The following is a 23,073-nucleotide window of genomic DNA, read 5'->3' as shown; positions in this document are numbered from 1 at the left end:
AGCAGCAGGTTTCAGTTTAAATGTCACCCCTTGAGAGAGGACATCATTGACCACTTTATCTAAAGTAAAAAACACCTGTGTTATTCCTCTGTTGCTTGCTTTTTGTTTCCCCTCCACTGGGCAGTAAGCGCCATGAAATCAGGGACAATCTGTAGCTTGCTCTTCTGATCCCCAGCACCTAGCCCACTACCTAGCACGTGGTCTTCTCTTAATACTGTGGAATAACTGAAGCCCCAGGAAGCGCTGGATAAGGAATCAGGACGCTATTAGAAACTGGCAAGGCAGCCAGTGCTCTATGCTTCCAGCATCAGTGCCCCCTTCATGAAGGGTCTGGGGCAGGTAAGGCCCCGAGTTTGGCCCCGCTGGAAGTAGCCCCCCAAACTGCCACCCGAGGCCTGATTGTGCCAGGGGAATCGTTTCTAAGGCGACAAAAAACAGGGCGGGGCCTCAGAACGGAGGGTTTAGCTCGGGCCCCCGCAGGGCGCTTCCCGCGGCTGCGCGCGGAGGGGAGGCGGGCTCTGGAGCCCGGGGAATGCGCGCGCGCGCGCCGCAGCGAAGGTCTTATGCAGGGGCCCACCGCGGCGCTGCTCCTGAGGGCGGGGGAGCTGGGGGCCGCACAGCCGGACTCCACCGCCTGGTACCGCCAGGAGGAGGGCCCCGTGTGCAGCTGGCCACGGAAGCCGCAGCCGCTCGAGCGCCGCGCCACTTCCCCCGCCCCATGGCCCTGGGCGCGCCACTCCGAGTTCCGGCTTCCAGAGGAGGATCCGGCGCACCGCCAAGACTGCGCCCTCCAGCCCGCGGCCCACGACAGTCACGCCCAGGGCGCCGAGGATCCCCGCCCCCCTGGGCCCTCGCCTACCCTGGCCCAGGAGGACGCCCATCCACAGGACGGTGAGGCCACTTGCGGCCCGCCCCTCCTGGCCCAAGGCGAAGTCTTGGGGCGGATGTGAGACTCCGAGGAATCAGAGAAGAGCGGTAGAGGATAGGCATCGGGATGAAGGGTGGAGAGAGAAGGGGTGCCTAAGAGCGGTAGAGGATAGGCATCGGGATGAAGGGTGGAGAGAGAAGGGGTGCCTAAGAGCGGTAGAGGATAGGCATCGGGATGAAGGGTGGAGAGAGAAGGGGTGCCTACTCCACCCCCACTCCGCATCTTTCTGCAGGTTCTCTTGTCCTTTGGCGAGGATTCTCCAAGGCGTCACAACACATGGGCCGGCTCAGAAACGCCAAGATCCACGTGGAGAGAGCTGTCAAGGTCGGAGGGGGTTGGGGGAGGAGGCTAGAAAAGGCATGGAGGGTGGCTCACCCTGCCTCCTTACACTATATTCTCCCCTCCTTAGAAAATAAAGAAGAAAAAACCTTGATCCCACGCCTGTCTCCAAATACTTCTCCAGTTTTCAACACCCCGTCCACAACCAAAATTCTTGGCAGAATTAAACTTCTTTATCTGGGTTTCAGTCCTCAGCCCCCACCACTCTGGGTCCCTGTCCATCACCACTCTCATCAGGAACCTCGCTAGTTAAGTCACTGGTGACCTCTAAGGAGCCAGATCCACCAGTCAGTCCCTTTTCTGTCCTGACCTTGGTTTGGCACCTTGTGTCATTCTGCACCAACACACCTTTTTCCTCTTGGCTGTCTGCACACTCCTGCTTTTCTTTTCTCCCTCCCAGGCAGCTACTTTTCAGTTGCCTTTGAAGACTTCTCAGGACATTCCTGTTTCCCTGGATCCCTCTCTACACTTGACTCCTTGCCTGTGAGTTCAATCCATCCTGTGCCCTTTTCATTCCCTCTCCAGCCCAGCCTGGCCTCTAACTGCACCACTCCGTGGATCCAGTCCCCCACTTGATATCTCCATCCAAGGAACATGACAGTGTTTCGAACCCATGTCTTAAACCATACTCTTCATTTTCTTGCCCAGACCTGTTCTTCTCCCTGCTCTTTGGTCTTTTCCATCTCCCAGTTGCTCGAGCCAGGAAATTTGATCTTTCTGTTCCCTCACCCACACATCTAATCCTAATAGCAAAACTAGTCTCTATTTCCAAAAGGAATCTCAACTCCCACCTTGTTCCCATCTTTGCTGGAGGCACCTAGAGAAACCACAATAGCCTTCTCACTAGTCTCCTTGCTTCCATCCTTGCCATCTGTTTTCCATAGGACAGCAAGCCACACTTAACAGCTTCCAACCATGTCACTCCCTCCCTTCACCTTATTGCTTCACACTGCTCTTAATATAAAATCCAACTTCATTCCAAGGCCTTCAGTCCCTTCCACACACCTCTTAGGAGGTCTCCCCTCATTTTCCACACTCCATATACCCTGGCTCCGTTCCAGTTCCTTCTGACCCCTCCAGCCTCAAGACCTTTGCACATGCTTTCCCTCTGCCTTAACTGCCATTTGCCCAGCTCTATACATTTCTGGCTCCTTCTCAGCTTCACCTGACTGATTCTCTGGATCCCCATTAAAATCCTGTTTCTTGAGCTTCCCAGCCTGGATGTTAATTCCTGCTCTTTCACTTAACCACTGTGTGGCCAAGCTACTCAGTGTCTCTGTGCCTCTGTTTCGTAACCAGTTAAGTAGAGATTGGTTGCATGCAGGTGCTCAGTCGTGTCTGACTCTTTGTGACCCTATGGACTGTAGCCAGCCAGGCTCCTCTGTCCATTGGATTCCCAGGCAAGAATACTGGGAGTGGGTTGCCATTTCTTCCTCCAGGAGGTCTTCTCAACCCAAGGTTTGAACCCATGTCTCCAGCGTCTCTTGCATTGGCAGGCGGATTCTTTACCACTGCACCACCTTGGAATCCCCAAGTGGAGAAAATAGGATCTATTAAAAATCCACATTGTTGTTAGTAATGTATTTAAGTGCTTAAAGAAAGAAAGTGAAGTCGCTCAGTTGTGTTCAACTCTTTGCCACCCCCTGGACTGTAGCCCGCGAGTCTCCTCTGTCCATGGGATTCTCCAGGAAAGAATACCGGAGTGGGTCGCCATTTCCTTCTCCGGGGATCTTCCTGACCCAGGGATCGAACCCAGGTCTCCCGCATTGCAGGCAGACGCTTTAACCTCTGAGCCACCTCACACATAGTAAATGCTCAATAAATATTAGAAAATATAGTTGCTATTACTGTGCAGAAAACATAGTTGCTATTACTATGCAGATTATTTTTCTACTTGTTTACAGTCTGTCTCTCCTACTGGAATATATAAATGTTGTGAAGGCAGAGACCATAGCTGCCTGGCTCACTCTGTCTTATCTCCCCTGTGACCAGCACTTAGGCTATACTTACTGAAAAAGTGTTCTTCTGTCACCTTATAGCAGAAGAAGATCTTTATGATCCAAGGTCGCTACCCTGTGATCCGGTGCCTCTTGCGCCAAAGGGGCTGGGTGGAGAAGAAGATGGTCCATCACTTGGGTACCACTTTGCCACAACCGCATAAGGATCTGGACAGCTCAGTAATGGGTGACAGTGACACAGCTGAGGATGGTGAGATAGCCCTCCCTTCCCGCAAGCTGCCTGAGTCCTTTTTCTTTGGTTCCCACTGTCCCAAGGTTGAGGCTTTGACGTGGGGCTGAGGGGCAGGGACCGGGGCCTTCCCACACCTGGACTCTACATCTACAGAGGATGAAGATGAGGAGGAGGCATTCCGGCCACCGCAGCTGTTTGACTTCGATGAGTTATTGGAATTTGATGACCTACATGGGACACACGCTCTGATGGTAAGGACCCAGCAGGCTGGATAGGGGTCTGCTTTTTTCAAGATAAAGCACTAGAGTCCAGCTTGGTGACCCCAGACAAGCCGTTTTCTAAATCTCAGTTTCCCTATCTGCGGTAAAAACGATTGGTTCTCTAAAGCCTAGGTAGGCCAGTGGAGTGTGGTGAGTGACACAGATGAGGCTGGCCTGGGATCAGGACTCTTTGCCAGGTTGTATCAGAAGCTGGCACAATCTCCACACCTGGTAGTTCCCCGTTCCAAATAAAACCCCATAGTTCATCTTCCGCTGTCCTTGCCAAGTGAAGGTTAGAAGGAAGGACTTAAAAAACTTGGAAAGAGGCTGATATGATGATGGGGAGGATATGTGTGTTGAGATCAAGACACTTGGCTTTGAATCTCTGTACCACCACTTTCTGAGTTGAACTATGCCAAACTGCCATTTTTGTCTGTCAGGTGAGGTTGAGGGCTGGCAGTTCCACATGGCCCAACATTGTGAACCCTGGGACAAGTCCCTGAGCCTCAGTTCCCTCATCTGTGAAATGGGGATAATGGTATACCTTCCACATAGGGTTATGGTGAGGATTAAATGAATTGACATGGAAAGCTTAAGCACAGGGCCTGGCACATGGTGTTACTGGTTATCAGTAATCCTTCCTCCCAGAGTTGTAGGAAGGATGGGAGAAGTGGAGCTCATGAGAAAACCTTTGTCACATGCTCTGTGACCATTAGCTTAGAGTCACTGCCCTGCCACTGAGTAAGTCACTCATGGCCAAGACCCAGAGCAAGGTGTGACATTCAGTTGTGGGGTTTAGTCACAGCCTAGGGGCACCTGGTTGAAAAAGCTGCAAGCCTGCCTGCTCTCTGCTCACCAGTGTGTGCCCCAAAGGAAAGAGATGTGTTTTCTTAACTTACAAAAAGATGACATGTGGGCTAGAGGCCCCCTTTGGAGGATCTTCTCCCTCCATTCACACACTTTGCTCAGCACAGCGGGGAGAAGCTTCTTCAGGCCTCGTGGTGCCCACATCAACCTTCCCTGTCTCCTCCCCTCTCCCCAGTCACGTATGGTTCGGAACGAGATCCCCTACTTCATCTGGACTACTCGTCGGGACGTCCTGGACTGTCGCTTCCTCTCCAAGGATCAGATGATAAACCACTATGCTCGGGCAGGCTCCTTTACCACCAAGGTGGGCTCTTCAGAGCGCAGACATGGCAGCTGCCAACCCCCCAGCTCTTGGGCTGGCAGTCCCTTTTTCTGCTCTCCTTGTCAGTAAGAGTTCTCAGGAGGTGGGGAGGTACGTGATTCAGTGGGATTTGGACACACCTGGATTCAAATCCAACCTGTGCAGCATGTCTGGCACATATAGACATGGTGACTAAAATAGACTCCAGGAGCCAAATGGGGTCTGGAGTCAGAACAAACACCATGGCCAATGATTGTGAGCAGGAGGACCCTTCTCTCCTAAGCAGAGACTGTCTGCTGATGGATCTATTATATCTTGTCTTGGTTAAGTGACTTCACCTCTCTGGGCCTCAGGCTCCTCTTCTTTAAATGAGAATTCCAGTAAGACCTATCCTCTAGGGTTATGGCAAGAATGATAGGCTTTATAATTGGGACCTGCTGGTCTGTTATTAGTGTGGACTAGGAAGGATTCCTCAAAGAGGCAGGTATTTAAGGATGCAAAAGGGTGGCTAAGAAGGATGCAGGGCATTCTGGGCAGAGGGAACCACATGGGCAGCATGTGGAGGTGGATATGAGCCTAGCAAGTGGGGCAGAGGCTCTGAGCCTGTCCACGCAGCGTCCCCTTGAGCTCTCTGGGTGGGTGCCCAGTGTGAAGAGTCCCTTGGAGGCCCCCTGGGCAAGTCCCACCCCGCCCCCTCAGCGGCTGACTCCATAGGTGGGTCTGTGTCTCAATCTCCGGAATTTGCCCTGGTTCGATGAGGCTGATGCGGACTCCTTCTTCCCGCGCTGCTACCGCCTGGGGGCTGAGGATGACAAAAAGGCCTTCATAGGTAAGGAGATACCAGCCCCATGCCTGGCTCCTCAAGCCGAAGGAGGAGGGCTAAAGCCCTGGCTGGTGTTGGAGAGCAAAGGGGCTCTCTCATGCCCTTATCTACCCTAGCAGATTTCCTTCTCCATCCCCAACCCTCATCTTTCCCTTATGTGCCTCCCTTAATGAGCCCCCTACCTTGGTCACCCCAGACCTCCAGAAGAGCTGACATAGTTTATCTTATTTTCTAGAGCAGGTGCTAAAAGTTGGTCACTTAGTTGAGTTTGGAATCCAGAATAAGTTCCAACCCCCTGTCAGATTCCACTGACTAGATTGGGTATCAAGTCTAGTTCCAAGAAAAGTTTCTAGACTTTGGGGCTCACGGACAGAGTAGGCTCCAACTCCAGCACACACTCTAAATTCAGGTCAGAATTTGGATCCACATTAGATGCTAGGTTTAAATTAGTGTCCAAATCCTATATAGATTTGGGGCCAAGGTCTTGTTCTCAGGTTACAATAAGTATCAAAAGTGGATCAGGGCATTGTAAATCAACTAAAAATAAAAAAAAAAAATAAAAAATCACACACATGCACAATAAAAAAAAAAAAAGTGGATCAGAAACAGAGGAGGAGAAATCAGACAGCAGAACCAAGCAAGATTCTGAAGGTGGAATATGAGCCAAGTCAGGTCAGATTCTGAGGCTCATTCCACAGTTGAAACAGAAGCCAGGATCTAAGTGGGGTTCTAGAGTCAGAAATGGTAGTCAGGTTCCGGATCCAGAGTGGGGCAGGTCATGATCAGGTTCCGGAACCAGAACAGGCCTGGAGCCTAGGGGCTGAGGAGGGTATCCCCTGCCCTGGGAGCAGAGGACTTCTGGCTGACAGCTGCCCGCAGCGTTCTCAAGCTGGTGGTAAAGTGCGAGTGGAAGTCAAACTCTGTCGAAGAAGAAGAGCCCCCAAGTAAGTACTGTGGTCACCTCTGCTCCCCTAACAATTTATCCTCCCACCCAGCACACCTCACCCGTCTGTCATGGTATTTTCTCATCCATATGCCCATCCACCACCCCTTCCTACCCACTCTTCCATACATCTCCCCTTCTTTCTGTCCACAGTCTGGTCATCCATCTGCTTACCTACTTACCCATCCATCTCACATTCACCTACCCATCCACCCATCCATCCATCCATCCTTCCCCCCACTGTTGATCTGTTCATTCCCCTACTTCTGTCAGCTCGACACTGCCTATCCATCCTCTCCACCTTCCTGCCTATCTACCTACTGATGCTTCCACAGACCCACCTCCCCATCCATGTACTTCTTTTCCATCCTGCCGTCCACCATTCGTCTATCCTCTGGCCCATCCACTCATCATTCTTCTGTCCCACCCACCCACTTACCCACATGTCTTCGTATTTGTTTGTTAATTGACCCACTGCCTTGCTTGGTCCTCTGATGGGCCTGGCCTGTGGCAGAGTGCTCTAGAGAGGACAGACCAAGAGGACATGGTCCATCCCTGCCTGTGGGGAGCTCAGATCTGTGAGGAGAGGCAGCAGTAAAACCATGTAGTTTCATGTGGTCTGAGGACCCCTCGTGCCTTGTGAAGGGGGACCCAGAGAGTCTCTGCCTACTTGCCAGCTCAACCAGTTGCTGGTCCTTTCCCTTTCTGTACTTAGCTCCTACCTCACAGCTTCCATCCTGTAGCCCAGAGGCCCATCAGCCAGAGCTCCCAGAATTCCTCAGGGATTTGGTGAAATGAGAGGCAGCTCTGCTGTGAGAAGAAAGTCCCTGGCTCTTCCAGAGGGAGACCTCCCCATGGCTGTCTCCTGGGTGTGTCAGGAGCAGGGGTTCAAGGGGCCTCAGGGGTGTCAGAGCTCCCAAGCACAGAGAGGCTGCAGGTGTGTCTGCTGGGGCTCTAGGTGCTGAGATGCTTTGGGGACATTTAAGGTGGAGCCTCAAATGAATGACAGGTCCTGGGCAGTGAGGGGCAAAGGCGAGTGCTGAGGCCACATGTGAGTGACAGGTCCCACAGCAGTAGGGGATGCAGGTGTATTTCAGGTGAAGTCACAGGTAAGTGACAGGCCTTGGGGCAGTGGGAGCCGTGGAGTGTGGGATAGTGACAGCCCCCACCTCTACCCCATCTCTACAGCAGACAAGCAGCCGAAGAAACAGGAGAAAAAGCCGGTGTCGGTGTCCCCAGAGTTTGTGGATGAGGCTCTGTGTGCCTGCGAGGAGCACCTTAACACCCTGGCGCACATGGACATCGACAAGGACGTGGAGACCCCGCTCTACCTGAGCCCTGAGGGCTGGTCCCTCTTTCTCCAGCGCTACTACCAAGTGGTCCAGTGAGTGCCTCTGCAGCCCAAGCCATGGGACGTGCTCTCGGGCAACTTTCATGTTCCTAGCCAATGGCCAGGGACAGAACCTCTCTGTCGAATGCCCACTGCCCCCAGCTCCTCCCCAAGTCTCCCTGTTTTCATTCACCCTACTATTCTCCTCCAGAACCCTCAGGAGTTCTCACTGCCTTCATATTAGGGTCCAAACTACTCCTCCTCAGATCTCGGTGTAGCATAGTGACTAAAATCATGGCCTGTGCTGTCAGACAGATCTGAGTTCAAGTTCTGCCTTGGCTATTTCCAAGCTCTGTGACCTTGGGAACCTCACTAACCTATCTGATCTTTGCTTTTCTCAAATGCAGAATAGGTTTAAAAATAATGTCTGCCTCAAAGGTAGGATTAGACAGGGTAATTTTTATGATGTGCTCAGCACTGACTCATAGTATTCATTCACAAAGTAAGACTCTGTTAAGTCATTTAGATTTTATCCTGGAAACCAGCATTTCACAAAGCCTATTATATAGCATGCTAGTTCTACATGCTGAAATGGAGTTTATGAAAAAAGGGTTTTGTGGTCAGTCACATTTGGGAAACAGTGGGTTGAACAAAGTTAAAATAGGTTTCCTTGATGCAGGACTTTTCAGAAGATGGTGTAAACTCCCAAGAGGGACAAGAGTGTGTAGTGTATCCTGTACTTATGTGACTCCAGCCCCCTGCCCCAAGAATCCTTAATGGTTGTATTTGCAGGACACATTTTGGGGAAAGGTTCTTGGGCAGAGGAAAGGAATACTGAGATGGGCCTGGGCCTGTTGTAGGGAGATGCTGTTCAGCACATTGTGCAGGAAAAACTGGCAGGAAGAGGGCCTGAAGGCAAGAAAACACTCAGTGTTTACTGAGCCCTTCCTATGTGCCAGGCATTGTGCCAGACCCCAGAAATGAAGCAAAATCCGTGCCCTCAGGAGCAGACAGCTCAAGCGGGGAGACTTGCAGCAAGTCAGGGGGAGGGCTAAAGGCCTCAGGTGGCGTGGTGTTAGAATAGAAGGGAACAGACAGATTTAATGATTGATAGGGGAGACTGAAGAACTAGTAAATGAACTTTGAATGAATAACTTAGCCAGCAAACCCACATCATTGATGAGTAATTCATTTGTATCTTTTTTTAAACATTAGAGAATGAAAACTAGGTGATCCCAAACTTTCCCCTTAGCTGCCAGAAAATATAAAGCTGCCCTTCTGAAATTAAGAATCACTAGGTGACTTCCCTGGTGGTCTAGTGGCTAAGACTCCAAGCTCCAGATACAGGGGGCCATGGTTCAATCCCTGGTTAGGGAACTAGGTTCCACATGCTGCCACTAAAAGAGCCTACATGCCACAATGAAAGCAACTAAAACCAAGTACAGCCAAATAAATTAAAAATATTAAAAAAAAAAAGAATCGTGAGGACTGAGTTATAAAAGTCGGTGGAAAGAATGTCAGTCCTTTGCATTTCTGGATGCGGAGCAAGTTGAGGGCTGAAGGAACCTCTCAAAAGCAGGATTAGGAAATTTCCCTGGTCGTGCAGTGGTTAAAACTCTGCTTCCAATGCATGGGGTGCAGGTTCAGTCCTTGCTCGAGGAACTAAGATCCCACATGCTACATGAAGCAGTCAAAAAAAAAATTTTTTTTTAAATCAGGATTACATAAAATATTACCTCATGTAACATTGCTTTGAACTGTTAGATCATTAGCATTAATTAAGCCCATATTTATTGCTGTTTCTCAGCTTTTAAAAACAAATCCACACCTCACCAGCCAGGCTTTTTTTTTTCCCCCTCCCCTGACCACCAGGTCCACTTTCCACAGAACTACTGGGTTTTTTCACTAAATATAAAATCATATTGTCATGTTGAATATGCTTTTTCAAATTGTATGTGTCCCTGCCACTGCCATGTGACACTTCCCTGGGCCAGGTCACAGATTTGCTCAGTATATTCTTTATGCCATGGCCACAGAAACATTTCCAGCAAACCTTGTGGAAATAGAAGAGCCAGGATTCATGTGTGAAAAAGAGGCCTTGCCAAAACCCCTCCATCTGATTGTCCCCGTTCCCAGCACTGCCCAGCTGCCACTGCTATGCCTGCCTTAGTAACAGAGATAAGTTCTCTGTGGCTGGAGACATCCAAGAGGCTCCAGCCTCTTTAACATCTGAGAGATGTTGAAAGAGAGGTTACCATCTAGAGGAGGCTTCCTTGCTATTCAGTCAAAAGAAAAGAAATGGGAGAGTTTGGCTGAGGCTGCCATCTGGGATATTTTGTGACTTGGTTTAGTTGAGGACATTTTTTGTCCTGTAAGGAACAGGTTCCTCTTTGTCCCTGAACTCTTATCCATACAGCCCAGTCTCTGCCAGAGACTTCCTTATCCAACCATTCATTCATTTAACAAGCTTCTAGGGAGTACCTAATAAGTGCTAGGGTACTACTTGGGGACAGGAGTATAACAGAGAATAACAACTACAGAAAGTATTCCTGGTCTCACAGAGCTTACATTACAGTGAGCAGAGACAGGCAGTGACCAAATAAGTGTAGGTGTCAGGTGGTAAGTGATGGGAAGAGAAATAAATCTAGGAGACGTATGATATAGTTGTGCAAGAAAAGAATTAGATGAGGAAGGGGCCCGCCTATCCATCAGTGTTAGGTTAAAGATTAGGAGAGGAGTGAACCGCCAAAAACACTTGTGGATGAAAGATACGGGCAGGCTAGAGTTTGCATCCTGGCTCAGCCTCTTAACTCAGTGTGTGGCTTTGGGCACATCCTTAACCCTGCAAGCTTCAGTTGATACTTCTCTAAGATGGGACCAGTAACATCTCCCTGAAGATGGATTAGTGATAATATATGTAAAGCCCTTGGCACAGTGCCTGGCATGTAGAGGTGCCTCATCATTTGATGCTGGTATGATTAAATTCTGTCAAAGAGCAGTTTTAATATAATAGAGAGAGAGGTGGCAGAAGGTGGAGTATTGAAGTGGGAGTGGGTACGGTAGGTAGAACATCCCATTCCAGCAGTCGGGGATGGTGCCCTGGGCAGGGTGGATCTGGAGCACAGCCTGAGGGTGGGGGTGGAGGATTGGGAGAGCCCTATCTGGATCTCGAGGGAAAGGGTGTGACCAAAGCTGGTGGGACCATGGCCAGGGGGCTTGTGTCTCCCCTTGCCTTATTCACCAGGATGCCCCCAGGCCCAGCCCTGCCCAAGTCCCATCATCTCCCCACAGCGAGGGGGCAGAACTCAGGTACCTCGACACTCAGGTCCAGCGTTGTGAGGACACCCTGCAGCAGCTGCGGGCTGCGGTGCCCCAGATGGACATGGAAGGAGATCGCAACATCTGGATCGTGAAGCCGGGAGCCAAGTCCCGTGGACGAGGTGGGGGTGTGCCCCTGCTTCCTGTACCAGCACCCTACACCCTCCCCAACCAGAGGCTAGAGAGGTTCATAGTACAGCCTCTGTTTGAGCCAAACTGCCTAGGTTAGAATCCCACCTCTGCTACTGATATGCCTTGTGACCTTGAGGAAGTTATATCACCTCTTGGAACCTCAGTTCCCGCATCTGTGAGGGTTAATGATAATACCTCCTATGAGGCCGGGATTAAATGAGGTAGTGCATGTACCGCTCAGCACGGTCGGTGCCAGGCACAGTAGCCACCCCATGATTGTTGGCTGCTGTGATGACGATAGGGCTTCCCTGGCAGCTCAGGAGTAAAGAATCCGCCTGTGGATTCAGGAGATATGGGTTCAATCCTTGGGTCAGGGAAATCTGCTGGAGAAGGAAATGGCAACCCACTCCAGTATTCTTGCCTGGGAAATCCCATGGACAGAGGAGCCTGGTGGGCTACAGTCCATGGCTTCGCCAAAGAGTTCGGACACGACTTAGCGACTAAACAACATGATGATGATGCCAGCGCCTGCTCTCCTGCCCTGATTTAGGTTAATGCTTTAGGCAGGTACTCACTGCAGTTACTTGTCGTCTAAGGGCTCTCTGATTTGACTTATGCATCCTTGGGAGGTGTAGAACAGTGGTTAAGGGTGTGGATGCTGAGAGTCAGACTTCCTTGGTTCAAACCAAGCTCTGTTCCCTAATATTCGAAAGACCTGGGGCAGCTTAGTTAACCTCTTCTGTGCCTCATTTTCATCCTTGGTAAAATGAAGCCAATAATACCTACCCAAGAGGATTACATGAGTATAATATGGAAAGTGCGTCGATCCTATACTTTTAGAGTAACTGCTATGTAAGTGCTATTATTTTTAGCCACTATTTTGACTGCTCAGCATGAATGGAATTTGAACAGGGCACCCAGCAGGCTGGGATGGTGCGTTAGCCCAGCCTTTAAAAGACCATTAAGGACTTCTGAGATGTAAAAAATAGACTTTTGGCAGCGGATTGCTCCACATACTGCCTTTGGGAGAATTTATTCGTGTCCTAGTGAAGCTGTCAGCAGCTCCACACACTGTGGGACACTCTCATGTCTCTCTAAAACTAGCATCATAGTCTTTTCTTCTTCTGCCTTGGAAATTGTTCTGTTGGTTTCTTCCAGGTTTGAAAATACATATTTGTTATTTAAAAAAAAAAAGATTAGACAGTACAGAAAAGCGGAAGAAACTAAGGGCACCTTTGCTTTCAGTGAGATAACTACTGTTTACCTTGTGGTGTGTTTCTATACTTTGGTCTATGCATGTTGGGTGTATGAGTGTTTTATTCTAAATAAGAGCATACTACTCTGTAGCTTCCTGTTTTCATTTATCTTTCCATATCACTGAGTATTACTTACTTTTTTTCACCGTTATTTTTTCTTAATAAATCTTAGAGATCACTCTGTTTCAGTACATCTAGATCTTCTTCCCCCTCGCCCCCATTTTTAGTTTATTGTTACAGTCACTTTCAAACATACACAAAAGCAAAGAGAACAATACAGTGAATTCCAGTGTATTTCAACATTTTCTCTCCATTTTTAGTAAAACTTAATTGAAATATGTATACAGTCCACTTCATTGACAAGGGTATACATTGTGAATAGAGAACTCAGTGAATTGTCACGTAGGGAGCACACTCATGGAAACAGCACCCAGATTATGAAAGAAAACATGACCTTTACTGTAGAGGGCCCCGTGCTACCTCCTGGTCTCTACCTCCCTGCAGTGGAAACCCTTATTCTGACTTATAATACCATAGATTAGTGTTGCCTGTTTTTGAATTTTATATAAAAGTACAGTATATACTTTCCTACCTCATTCTGTCTTACAGCTGCACAGTCTAATCTTGTTTATATGTACTCTCATGGTTTTACTTAATCCTTTTCTGATGGATATTTAGATGGCCATCAGTTTTTTCCCTATTTATTTGATTATTGATTGGTTAATTGCTGTTAGCAACACTGATGAATATCTTGTGCAGATATCTTTCCATTTATAGTAGCTTTCCACTTGTTTCTTTAGGATAAATTCCTAAAAATAAAATTGCTGGGTCAGAGGTCATGAACAGTCTCAATCTGTGGCTATACAAGTCATCATGATATTGGGAATCTTAGTAATCAGTCTGGGCTTTTGAGAAAGAATCTGGCCTGGGAACCAAGCACAAGTTGTTCTGTGCCATTGGCAGGCAATCAGACTGTTTGGAGGACCAAGCACTAAAGAAATAAGATTGATTTGTGAGTGTATGTGTTTGTTTGCAGTGTGATTCTTACTGTAGACCCTTGAACAACATTAATGAACTGCATGGGTCCACATATATGCAGATTCTTTCACTTTGTACCTACTTTAGTACTACATGATCTATGGTTGACTCTGAGGATGCAGAACCATGGATATAGAAGACCTACTGTAAAGTTGTACAATAATTTTCAACTGTTCAGAGGGTTGGCACTCCTAATCCCTGCGTTGGTCAATGGTCAGCTGTAGTTTATCAGCATTAAAACACCTTATTAGCATAAGATGCTTAACTTCACTTGTTATAAAACAGATAAAATAAGATAGCATTCTACCTAGAAGAATGGCAAAAATAAATCATCAACAGTGTTGGTAGTATGTGGGCAAACACACAGTCTCATACACTTACTCAGAGTGCAAATTGGTAGAACATCTTTGTTCTGTAAAGTGAAAAAATGCACATACCTTTTGAGCCAGCAAATCGATAACTAAAGATGTTTTTCACAGGTAAGTGATAATTATGATGAGTTAACATTTACTGAATGCTCACCAAGTGCCAGGCACTGTTCCAGTTCCTTAGGATGTTTAAATGCATAGAATGCTGTGCAACTGAGGCACACAGAGACTCTCCCATAACTTGGGTGCCCATCCATAGGACCTGGAAGCAGCACCTGGCTTCTTTGGAACAAGAAATGTGCTTTGTTTTTTAATTGTGTACCCTTTTGTACTACCTACTTTTTGCTTCTGCTCTTTTATATTCTGTTAGTTATTATGAAAAACTAATCAAAGTCATATATGTATATGGTTTTAAAAAGACCCAATACTGTTTAAATTTTTATATGTACATATATTCCTTTCCATCATCAAAATTGGTTAATTTTAAAAAAAAAATCCTTGGCAGATTCTCAGCTTTTCCAAAGGGAACATGGAGAAAGGCAGGGTTACCCACTCAGGCCTGTCGGTCTTTAGGGGGTGAGAGCTTAGGATGAACTGTTCATAGTCCCCTAGCCCATCTCCCAGCCGAAGCCTGGCCTGATCCCTAACCAGCCCTGTTTCCCCCTTAGGTATCGTGTGCATGGACCACCTGGAGGAAATGCTGAAGCTGGTGGACGGCAACCCCATGATGATGAAGGACGGCAAGTGGGTGGTGCAGAAGTATATCGAGCGGCCCTTGCTCATCTTTGGCACCAAATTTGATCTGAGACAGTGGTTCCTGGTGACCGACTGGAACCCGCTTACTGTGTGGTTCTACCGTGACAGCTACATCCGCTTCTCCACACAGCCCTTCTCCCTGAAGAACCTGGACAAGTGAGCCCCCCACCCTCAGCCCCCTCAGTCCCATGAGGTCCTAATCTAGTCGGGGAACTGGCAAGGAACAGTGCTTCCAGTGCAGTGCTGGGCTCCAAACACAGACTCTGCAGGCAGGCAGACCCGTCATCCTTCCACCCAGCAGATGCCTACGGCACATGTACCCTGAGCCATTCACCGTTCTAGGCACTTGGGACACAGTAGTGAATGAAACGAACCCAGCCCTCAAGAATTCACATTCCAGCAGGGAGAAACAGACAAGCCATGAACATAATCGGTAAAATCATCAGTGGGTTAAAAAGTGATACGTGTTATGGGAGAAAAGATGTAGAGCCGGGTAAAGGGGGATCAGGAGAAACAGAGAGGCAGCATTCACTTGGGGGTGAGAGGAAGCCTGTTGAGCCCTGGATTCAAATTCCTTTTTTGCAGCTTCCAAGCTCTATGACTTGGGTCGAGTGGAACCCTGTTTAAGCTTCAGTCACCACCATCTGTAGAATGGAGCTCATAGCTGTCAGTTAACTGAGTGCTTGCATGTGAGGAATGCTAAGCACTTCCTGTATATTATCTCAGACATTCATGAAAACCTGGCCAAGTGGGTACTGTTACTACCCCCATCTTTTACATGTTGAAAGGAGCACACAGGTTAAATGAGTTATATGAGATTTTACCAGTCAGCAATGAAGATAGGACTTGAGCACATATCTTGGTGACTACAGGCCCCGTACTCGGAGCTACCTTCTTCTAGGCACTGGGAGAGTTAACTGTGACACTGTCACAAAGCACTTCACACTGTGGCCCCATACTTAGTACCCTCAGAGAGGTCCTGAGCACAGACTGATAGCGGCCCTAGAAGATGGTGATGAGGACTTTGTCAACTCCAGCTGCATAGTTCAGTGTGCGCAGGGCTGGTTCCGGGGTTTGCCTGCCCTCAGCTTCCTGCTCTCTGTCCCAGCTCTGTGCACCTGTGCAACAACTCCATCCAGAAGCACCTGGAGAATTCATGCCACCGGCACCCGTTGCTGCCCACAGACAACATGTGGTCAAGCCAGAAATTCCAGGCCCACCTGCAGGAGACGGGGGCCCCGAACGCCTGGTCCACTGTCATCGTGCCCGGCATGAAGGCCGCAGTGATCCACGCCCTGCAGACCTCCCAGGACACCGTGCAGTGTCGGAAGGCCAGCTTCGAGCTCTACGGTGCTGACTTTGTGTTCGGTGAGGACTTCCAGCCCTGGCTGATCGAGATCAACGCCAGCCCCACCATGGCACCCTCCACGGCTGTCACCGCCAGGCTCTGTGCCGGTGTGCAGGCCGACACCCTGCGTGTGGTCATCGACTGGCGACTGGACCGCAACTGTGACACGGGGGCCTTTGAGCTCATCTACAAGCAGGTAAGGTGGCCAGGCCCAGGCAGGACCCAGGGAGGCCTCCCCATAGTAAAGCTCAGGGCTCTGCAGTCACACATACCCAGTTTGGGTCCTGGTCTTGCCACAGTGACTGGGTACAGTCACTCCACCACCCTCTTGAGCCTCCATTTCCCTGTCTGTAAGATGGACATGCTGTTACCATCTTTCTCCTGGGGTTTTGGGGATGAATTGAGTTAGTGTGTTGGATAATATCTCTAGAGGCTGGTAGCGTACTGTTACAAGCATAGACTCTGAAACCTCCCTGGGTTCAAATCCCTGCTCAAATAAATAACTCCTCTTCCATGAGGTTCCAGTAAAACAGCAGCCCTCAAAATTATAGACTCCCTACTGTTAACCAAGAGGCTGTGCAGCTCTGTCTTTTTACTCAAAATGTGTTCAAGACTGAATCTTGAGACCTATAGGTATACTCTTGGAATGCTTAAAAGATGTGTAGCTGCCTTAAAGGGCCTAATAGGCATGGCTTGGATTTCTCTGAAGTTTTCTGTTTGTTTTTGTCTTTTTAGATATCATTGACATACAACATTGTTAGTTTCAGAAGTACAACATAACAGTATTTGTATATATTGTGAAAAGATCACCACCATAGGTCTAGTTAACGTATGTCATCAAACAGTTACAAAAACTTTTTTTCTTGCATGAGAACTTTTAAGATCTACTTTCTCAGCAACTTTCAAATATACAACATTAACTATAGTCATGATTCTATATATGACTTATATATCTGTAACTGAAAGCTTGTAATTTTTTATTCCCTTCACCCATTTTGCCCACCCATCAGCTATCTGTTCTCTGTATCAGTGAGTTCAGTTTGTTTTTGATTTTAGATTCTGCATATAATTGAGATCATACAGTATTTGTCTTCCTCTGACTTATTTAACTTAGCATAATACACCTGTGGTCTGTCGATGTTGTCACAAATGTCAAGATTTCATTATTTTTATTTATTTTATTGGCTGCACCACATGGGATCTTAGTTCCCCAACTAGGGACCAAACCGGTGCCCCTGCAGTTCCCCAACCAGGGGCCAAATCTGTGCTCGCTCCCTGCAGTGGAAGCGTGGAGTTCAGACACTGGACTGCCAAGGAAGTCCTGAGATTTTCTTCTTTTTAATGGCAGAGTAATATTCCATCATATATTTATATATACACATTTTCTCTGTTCATCTGTCAGTGGATGCTTAGGTCACTTCCGTGTGTTGGTTATTATAAATAGAGCTGCCATGAACACGGGCTTACAGATATCTTTTCAAATGGTTTTTCATTTCCTTTGGGTAAATACCCAGAAGTGGAATTGCTGGATCATATGGTAGCTCTGTCATTAACTCCTTGAGGAACATCCATACTGTTTTCCATAGTGGGCACACTAATTTACCTTCCTATCAACCTGCACAAAAGTTCCCTTTTCTTTATATCCTTGCCAACCCTTTTAATTTTTTGTCTTTTGAATGATAGCCATTCTGACAGGTGTGAGGTGATATCTCATTGTGGTTTTGATCTGCATTTCCCTGATGATGAGTGATGTTGAGTACCTTTTCATGCACCTGTTTCATGTATCTGTATGTCTTCTTTTGAAAAATGTGTATTCAGATCCTCTGCCCATTTTTTAATCAGATTGTCTTTATATATTTTGGGGACTTCCCTGGCAATCCAGTGGTTAAGACTTCACACTTCACTTCAGGGTGTGTGGGTTCAATCCCTAATTGGGACAACTAAGATCCTACATGCTTCATGGCATGGGGGGAAAAAAAAGATTATATGTTATTAACCTCTTACAAGTGATTTGCATTTTCCCCCATTTGGTAGGTTGTCTTTTGATTTTGTTGATTTCCTTCACTGTTCAGAAGATTTTTAGTTTCTTTATTTTTGCTTTTGTTGCCAAATCCAAAAAATCATTGCCAAGACTGAGTTAAGGAACTTCCTGGCTGTTTTCTTCTAGGAGTTTTATGGTTTAAGGTCTTATATTCAAGTCGTCACTCCATTTGAGTTGATTTTTCTATATGGTATAAGATAGTGGTTCAGGTTCTTTCTTTGCATGTGGCTGTCCAGTTTTCCCAACACCACTTATTAAGAGACTGTATATTCATGCCTCCTTTATCATGACTTAATTGACCACAAGTGTGTGGGTTTGTTTCTGGGGTTTTAATTTTGTTCCATTGATCTGTGTGTCTGTTTTTATGCCAGTATCATACCGTTTTGATCACTGTAACTGTGTAATACATTGGTTTGGCCAAAAAGTTCATTTGAGTTTCCATATGTCCTTGCAGGAAAAAAGTCCAAATGAACTTTTGGGCTAACTCAATAGTTTGAAATCAGGAAGTGTGATGCCCCCAGCTTTGTTCTTTCTCAAGATTTCTTCAGCTATTCAGAAGTCTTAAGTGATTCCGTACATCTTTGGGGATTGATTTTTCTATTTTTGTGAAAAATGTCATTGGAATTTTGATAGGGATTGCATTGAGTCTAGAGATTCCTTTGGGTGTTATAGACGTTTTAATAATAATTCTTCCATTCCATGAGTACAGAATATCTTTCTATTTATTTGTGTCATCTTCAGTTTCTTTCATCAGTAGTGTACAGGTCTTTCACCTCCTTGGTTAAATTTATTCCTGGTATTTTATTTTCTTTGATGTTCTTTAATCTCTTTAAGTTAGAACAGCCCCACTTCTTTTTTTCCCACCCATATTTAGATCTTTTGAAGGCACCAGACTGGTTGTTTTATGGAACTGTCCCACATTCTGGATTTATCTGATTGTTTCCTCATGGTGGTGTTTAACTTCTGTTATCTGAATGTCCTATAAACTAGAAGTTAGGTCACATAGCTTGATGAGGTTCAGATTACACATTTTTGTCAAGAACACTCGAGAGGTGATACTGGGTGCCTCATACAGCATCACAAGGCACCCATTGTCAGAGTGTCTCATGATTGGTGATGCTAAGTCTGACCATGCGGTTAAGGTCATGCTGCGAGATCTCTGCATGGTAAGTTGCATCCTTCCCTTTGCAGTGATCATTTTCTTTGTAAGGTGATTCTTTGGCAGTGTGAAGATGACACATTTTCCTGTCATTCTTTTCACCTACTTGTTCTGATATCCAGTTTTGATTCTTGCCTATTCTGTTAGAGTCGCAGAATGGTACATTGCTATTTCTATCATTCTTTCTGCATTTATGAGCTGAGATTCTTCCATAAAGATGAGCTTTTTTGTATCATCTGGGCTTCCCATGAGCTCTGATATCTGTAATTTTTTTTATTGAAGTATAGCTGATTTACAGTGTTGTATTAATTTTTCTATACAGCAGAGTGATTCAGTTATACATACACATACATTCTTTTTCATATTCTTTTCCTGTATGATTTATCCAAGGATATTGAATGTAGTTCCCTGTGCTATATAGTAGGACGTTAATATCTGTAAATTTTTTTAATATTTATTTATTAGGCTGCATCATGTCTTAGTTGTGGCATGTGGGATCTTCATTATCTTCGTTATGTCTTGTGGATCTTTTGCTGCAGGGCACGGATTCTCTAGTTGTGGTGTGCAGGCTCAGTAGTTGCGGTGCAGGGGCTTAGTTGTTCCATGGCATGTGGAATCTTAATTCCTTGACCAGGGATTGGACCTGCGTCCCCTGTATTGCAAAGCAGATTCTTAACCACTGGACCACCAGGGAAGTCTCTTGATATCTGTATTTTTAACAAGCTCCAAATGACACTGATGTTTAGATAGGTTCTAATCAGGATCTGTTGATGACATGGAAAACCCCTCAGCCTAGCTCTAGGTTAACAGGAGTGTTCCTAGCAAGAGGCAGGGGCGCTTCTGTGTCCAGTGCAGGAAGTACAGCTTGGCTTAATAGGAACTGAACATGGTCCAGGAGCTCCTTTCTTGGATCTTTCTCTCTGCCTCCCTCTGTATATTTGCAACTTCATTCTTTCCACAGAATGCCTTCTTTAAGATTCTGCTTCCCTTGGTTCAGATAAGAATTTAGGCAGGCTCCAGGCCTTTTATCCATCTGAGTGTCATAATTCCCATGCTCTCAGCAGAGAATCTGGCTCATCTCAGGAAGCTGTCCATTGACAGCAGCCAGTGGAGGAGAACACATACGTTCCCAGCCAGGGAGTTGAGGTGGTCGGGGGGTGGAGGGGTGGAGGTGGGGGCCTGGCTAAGACCCCCCACACACACTCCGCTGGTTTATTCATCTCAGGGGCTTTGTGACCCTCTAGGTACTGATTCAGACTCCTTAGAGGACAGAGACAGGCTTTGCATTTCTCAGCCCAGAAATGTCTCCTGACCAGGTGCCCCGGAAGTTAATTTCATCTACCCCTGCCCCAAGTCTTTGTAGACCTAGGATTCTAGCACCATGGTCTGAGAAGGCCTTGTCTCCCCTTCTTCCCCACAGCCTGCCGTGGAGGTGCCCCAGTATGTGGGTATCCGGCTTCTAGTAGAGGGCTCCACCATCAAGAAGCCCCTGGCGATGTGTCACCGGCGGATGGCGGTCCGCCCAGCCCTCCCTCACCTGCTGGCCCCGAGAGGCTCTGGGGAAAGCAAGGACTCAGGAAGCCCCATCCACAGGTCAGCTTCTAGGAAAGTTGCTGGGGCCAGAAGCCTGGGGCACACTGAGAAGCCAGATTCCACTGCCACCACCTCAGCCCCTGGAAAGGGGAAGAAAGGCAAGGCAAAAAGTGCCACAGCCCAGGTCCGCCCCAATCTCCGGAAGTGGGACACCCCCAGCACGAGGATGGGCTGCATTTTTACCATGACCTTAGCTAGCAGGGACAGGCATCCCCACTCTTTGAACAGAGTGCCATTGAGTCTGAAGAACCCCCAGGCCCTGGGTAAGACCCTTCCCCCCAAACACCCCAGGGTCTCAAGACAACTTCTTCCTGCTCTCCAAGCCCCTCCTAACCACCTGGGTTTGCCCCCACCCACAGCCCCACCAGAGAGTCACCGGTAGTAAGTAAAAGCCACCACTTACAAAGTATTTTTAAAAACTGCACAACTGAATGACTGTGATCCCTCCCGCAAAGTAGTCACGTGGCGAGGCAGTTGTACTCATTTTGAAGATGCCAGGACTCAGTCCCAGGTTGATCTCACTCCAGAGCCCCAACTTTTCCTGCTGTAGTATTCTGTTTTTGCTGCCGTGCAAAGTTGCCTCTGGGGGAAAGGAACTAATATCTGTATAGCACGTAACAGTTTAAACTGTGTCACTATCTGACCAGCTCCTTTAGTCCTCACAGCCTAGCGAGGGAGGTGCTATGATCCCCGTTTTCCAGCCGAGGTATCAGGAAGTGTAAGGAAGTTGCCCAAGGTTGCACAGCTCAGAAGGGGCAGAGCTGGGATGCAGACCCAGGTCTGTTGGACTTCAAACCCTGTGTCCTTCCCATGGCCTCTGGAGAAGGAACTGGGTGGGCTCCATCTGCCCTCGTCTCCCCCTGCCTCCCCACCCTCCACACACACCTTGAGGGGCAGCTGGTCAGCCTTAGCCCCTCCCCAGCCCCTCATGGCCCCTCTTGCTCCCACAGCCCCTTACCACTTCCCAAGCCTCCACAGCAAGGCCCAGCTGCCTTCTCCCCATGTGCCCTGGCCCCAGGGGCAGGTCCTCAGACTACAGCACAGCAAGCTGGCGGGCACTAAGGCCCTGTCGACCACAGGCAAGGCCTTGATGACTCTACCAACCGCCAAGGTTTTGATTTCCCTCCCACCTAACCCTGAGCTCAAGCTGGCACCCAACACCCTGAAACCAAAAAAGGTGGGCCTCAAACTGACCAGTACCCCACTGGGCAGTGCTGACTGCTGGGTCAGGGCTGGAGGGCACAGGTAGAGGGTAGCCCCCAGGCTGGCCTGTGCCCCAAGGGAAGGGCTTGCATCCCTCAGGACCCCCTTCCCGAACAGATTCCTGATCATCTCTCCTCCTTCTCCCCTCCTTTCACACGGAGGCTCTTGCTCCCCAGCGCCTTCATGGTCCCCACATTGGAAGTAACTTGTGGGCTCAACCCTTTGAAGACGGAAATCTTCCTAGCATCTATAGGAAGAGCAAGACCAAAGGCAAATGCAAGGCCAGACTCTGTGACAGACCAAAGGCCGAGACGCGCCTCATGACGACACTGAGCCTTCCAGGACCCCTGACCCTTATCACAGACGAGGGTTTGGAGGGCACAAGGGACATGTGGCCACAGAAGCCTTTGCTTCCATCATCACCACCCTTACCCTGGATGCAGCGCCAAATAAAAAAGAGCAAATGAGGTCTTCAAGGCTTGGCTCCTTTTCTGTTGGAGGGTGAAGTATAGTGTGACCCTGTGCTCCAAGGCCCAGGACGAGAGCCAGAGGCTGTCAGCAACTCCTCCCCAAAGCACAGCCCCAGTGACAACAGGAGACTCAGCGGAGAAGAGTGGACCTTGCTAAACCCCAGCCCCTCTCCTGAGGGGATGGGCCTGTCCCTTCCTCTGCAAGGGGCCAAGGTCACCTCAAAAGGAAATATCCAACAAGCCCCTCTCATCTGAAAAATGCTCAATATTCCTTAGTTATAATGGGTTGAATGTTGGTATGTCTTCCTAGAACCTGTGGATATATCTGTTTGGAAAAAAAGGTGTTTGCAGATGTAAGTTACAGATTTTGAGATGAGATCGTCCAGATGGGGCCTCAATCCAATAACAAG

General features: G+C 47.9%; 1 protein-coding gene and 1 long non-coding RNA gene across 2 annotated transcripts; one reads left to right on the top strand and one right to left on the bottom strand.

Moving 5' to 3' along the window:
- The first annotated feature begins 489 nt into the window (after nucleotides 1-489).
- On the top strand, nucleotides 490-22,669 carry TTLL3 (tubulin tyrosine ligase like 3). Its single transcript, XM_081528033.1, is given in 16 exon segments — nucleotides 490-891; nucleotides 1,161-1,252; nucleotides 3,307-3,475; nucleotides 3,611-3,708; nucleotides 4,760-4,888; nucleotides 5,600-5,714; nucleotides 6,560-6,652; nucleotides 7,840-8,035; nucleotides 11,273-11,421; nucleotides 14,762-15,005; nucleotides 15,958-16,393; nucleotides 20,818-20,962; nucleotides 21,941-22,186; nucleotides 22,236-22,242; nucleotides 22,370-22,481; nucleotides 22,484-22,669. Coding segments are annotated over 16 exon segments (2,736 nt in total). The 5' UTR covers nucleotides 490-563; the 3' UTR covers nucleotides 22,661-22,669.
- LOC145520751 (uncharacterized) lies at nucleotides 18,274-20,873 on the bottom strand. Its single transcript, XR_014064786.1, has 2 exons — nucleotides 20,260-20,873; nucleotides 18,274-20,076 (listed from the first exon to the last, which is right to left on the bottom strand). It is a non-coding gene; the product is annotated as an uncharacterized LOC145520751 (long non-coding RNA).
- Nucleotides 22,670-23,073: the final 404 nt, after the last annotated feature.

This window comes from Giraffa tippelskirchi, chromosome 9 (assembly GCF_054371585.1).
Source record: "Giraffa tippelskirchi isolate mGirTip1 chromosome 9, T2T-mGirTip1v1.2.pri, whole genome shotgun sequence".
Taxonomy (NCBI): Eukaryota; Metazoa; Chordata; class Mammalia; order Artiodactyla; family Giraffidae; genus Giraffa; species Giraffa tippelskirchi.
The sequence above is the reverse complement of the archived record's forward strand: the minus strand, read 5'-3'. Positions and strand labels throughout refer to the sequence as shown.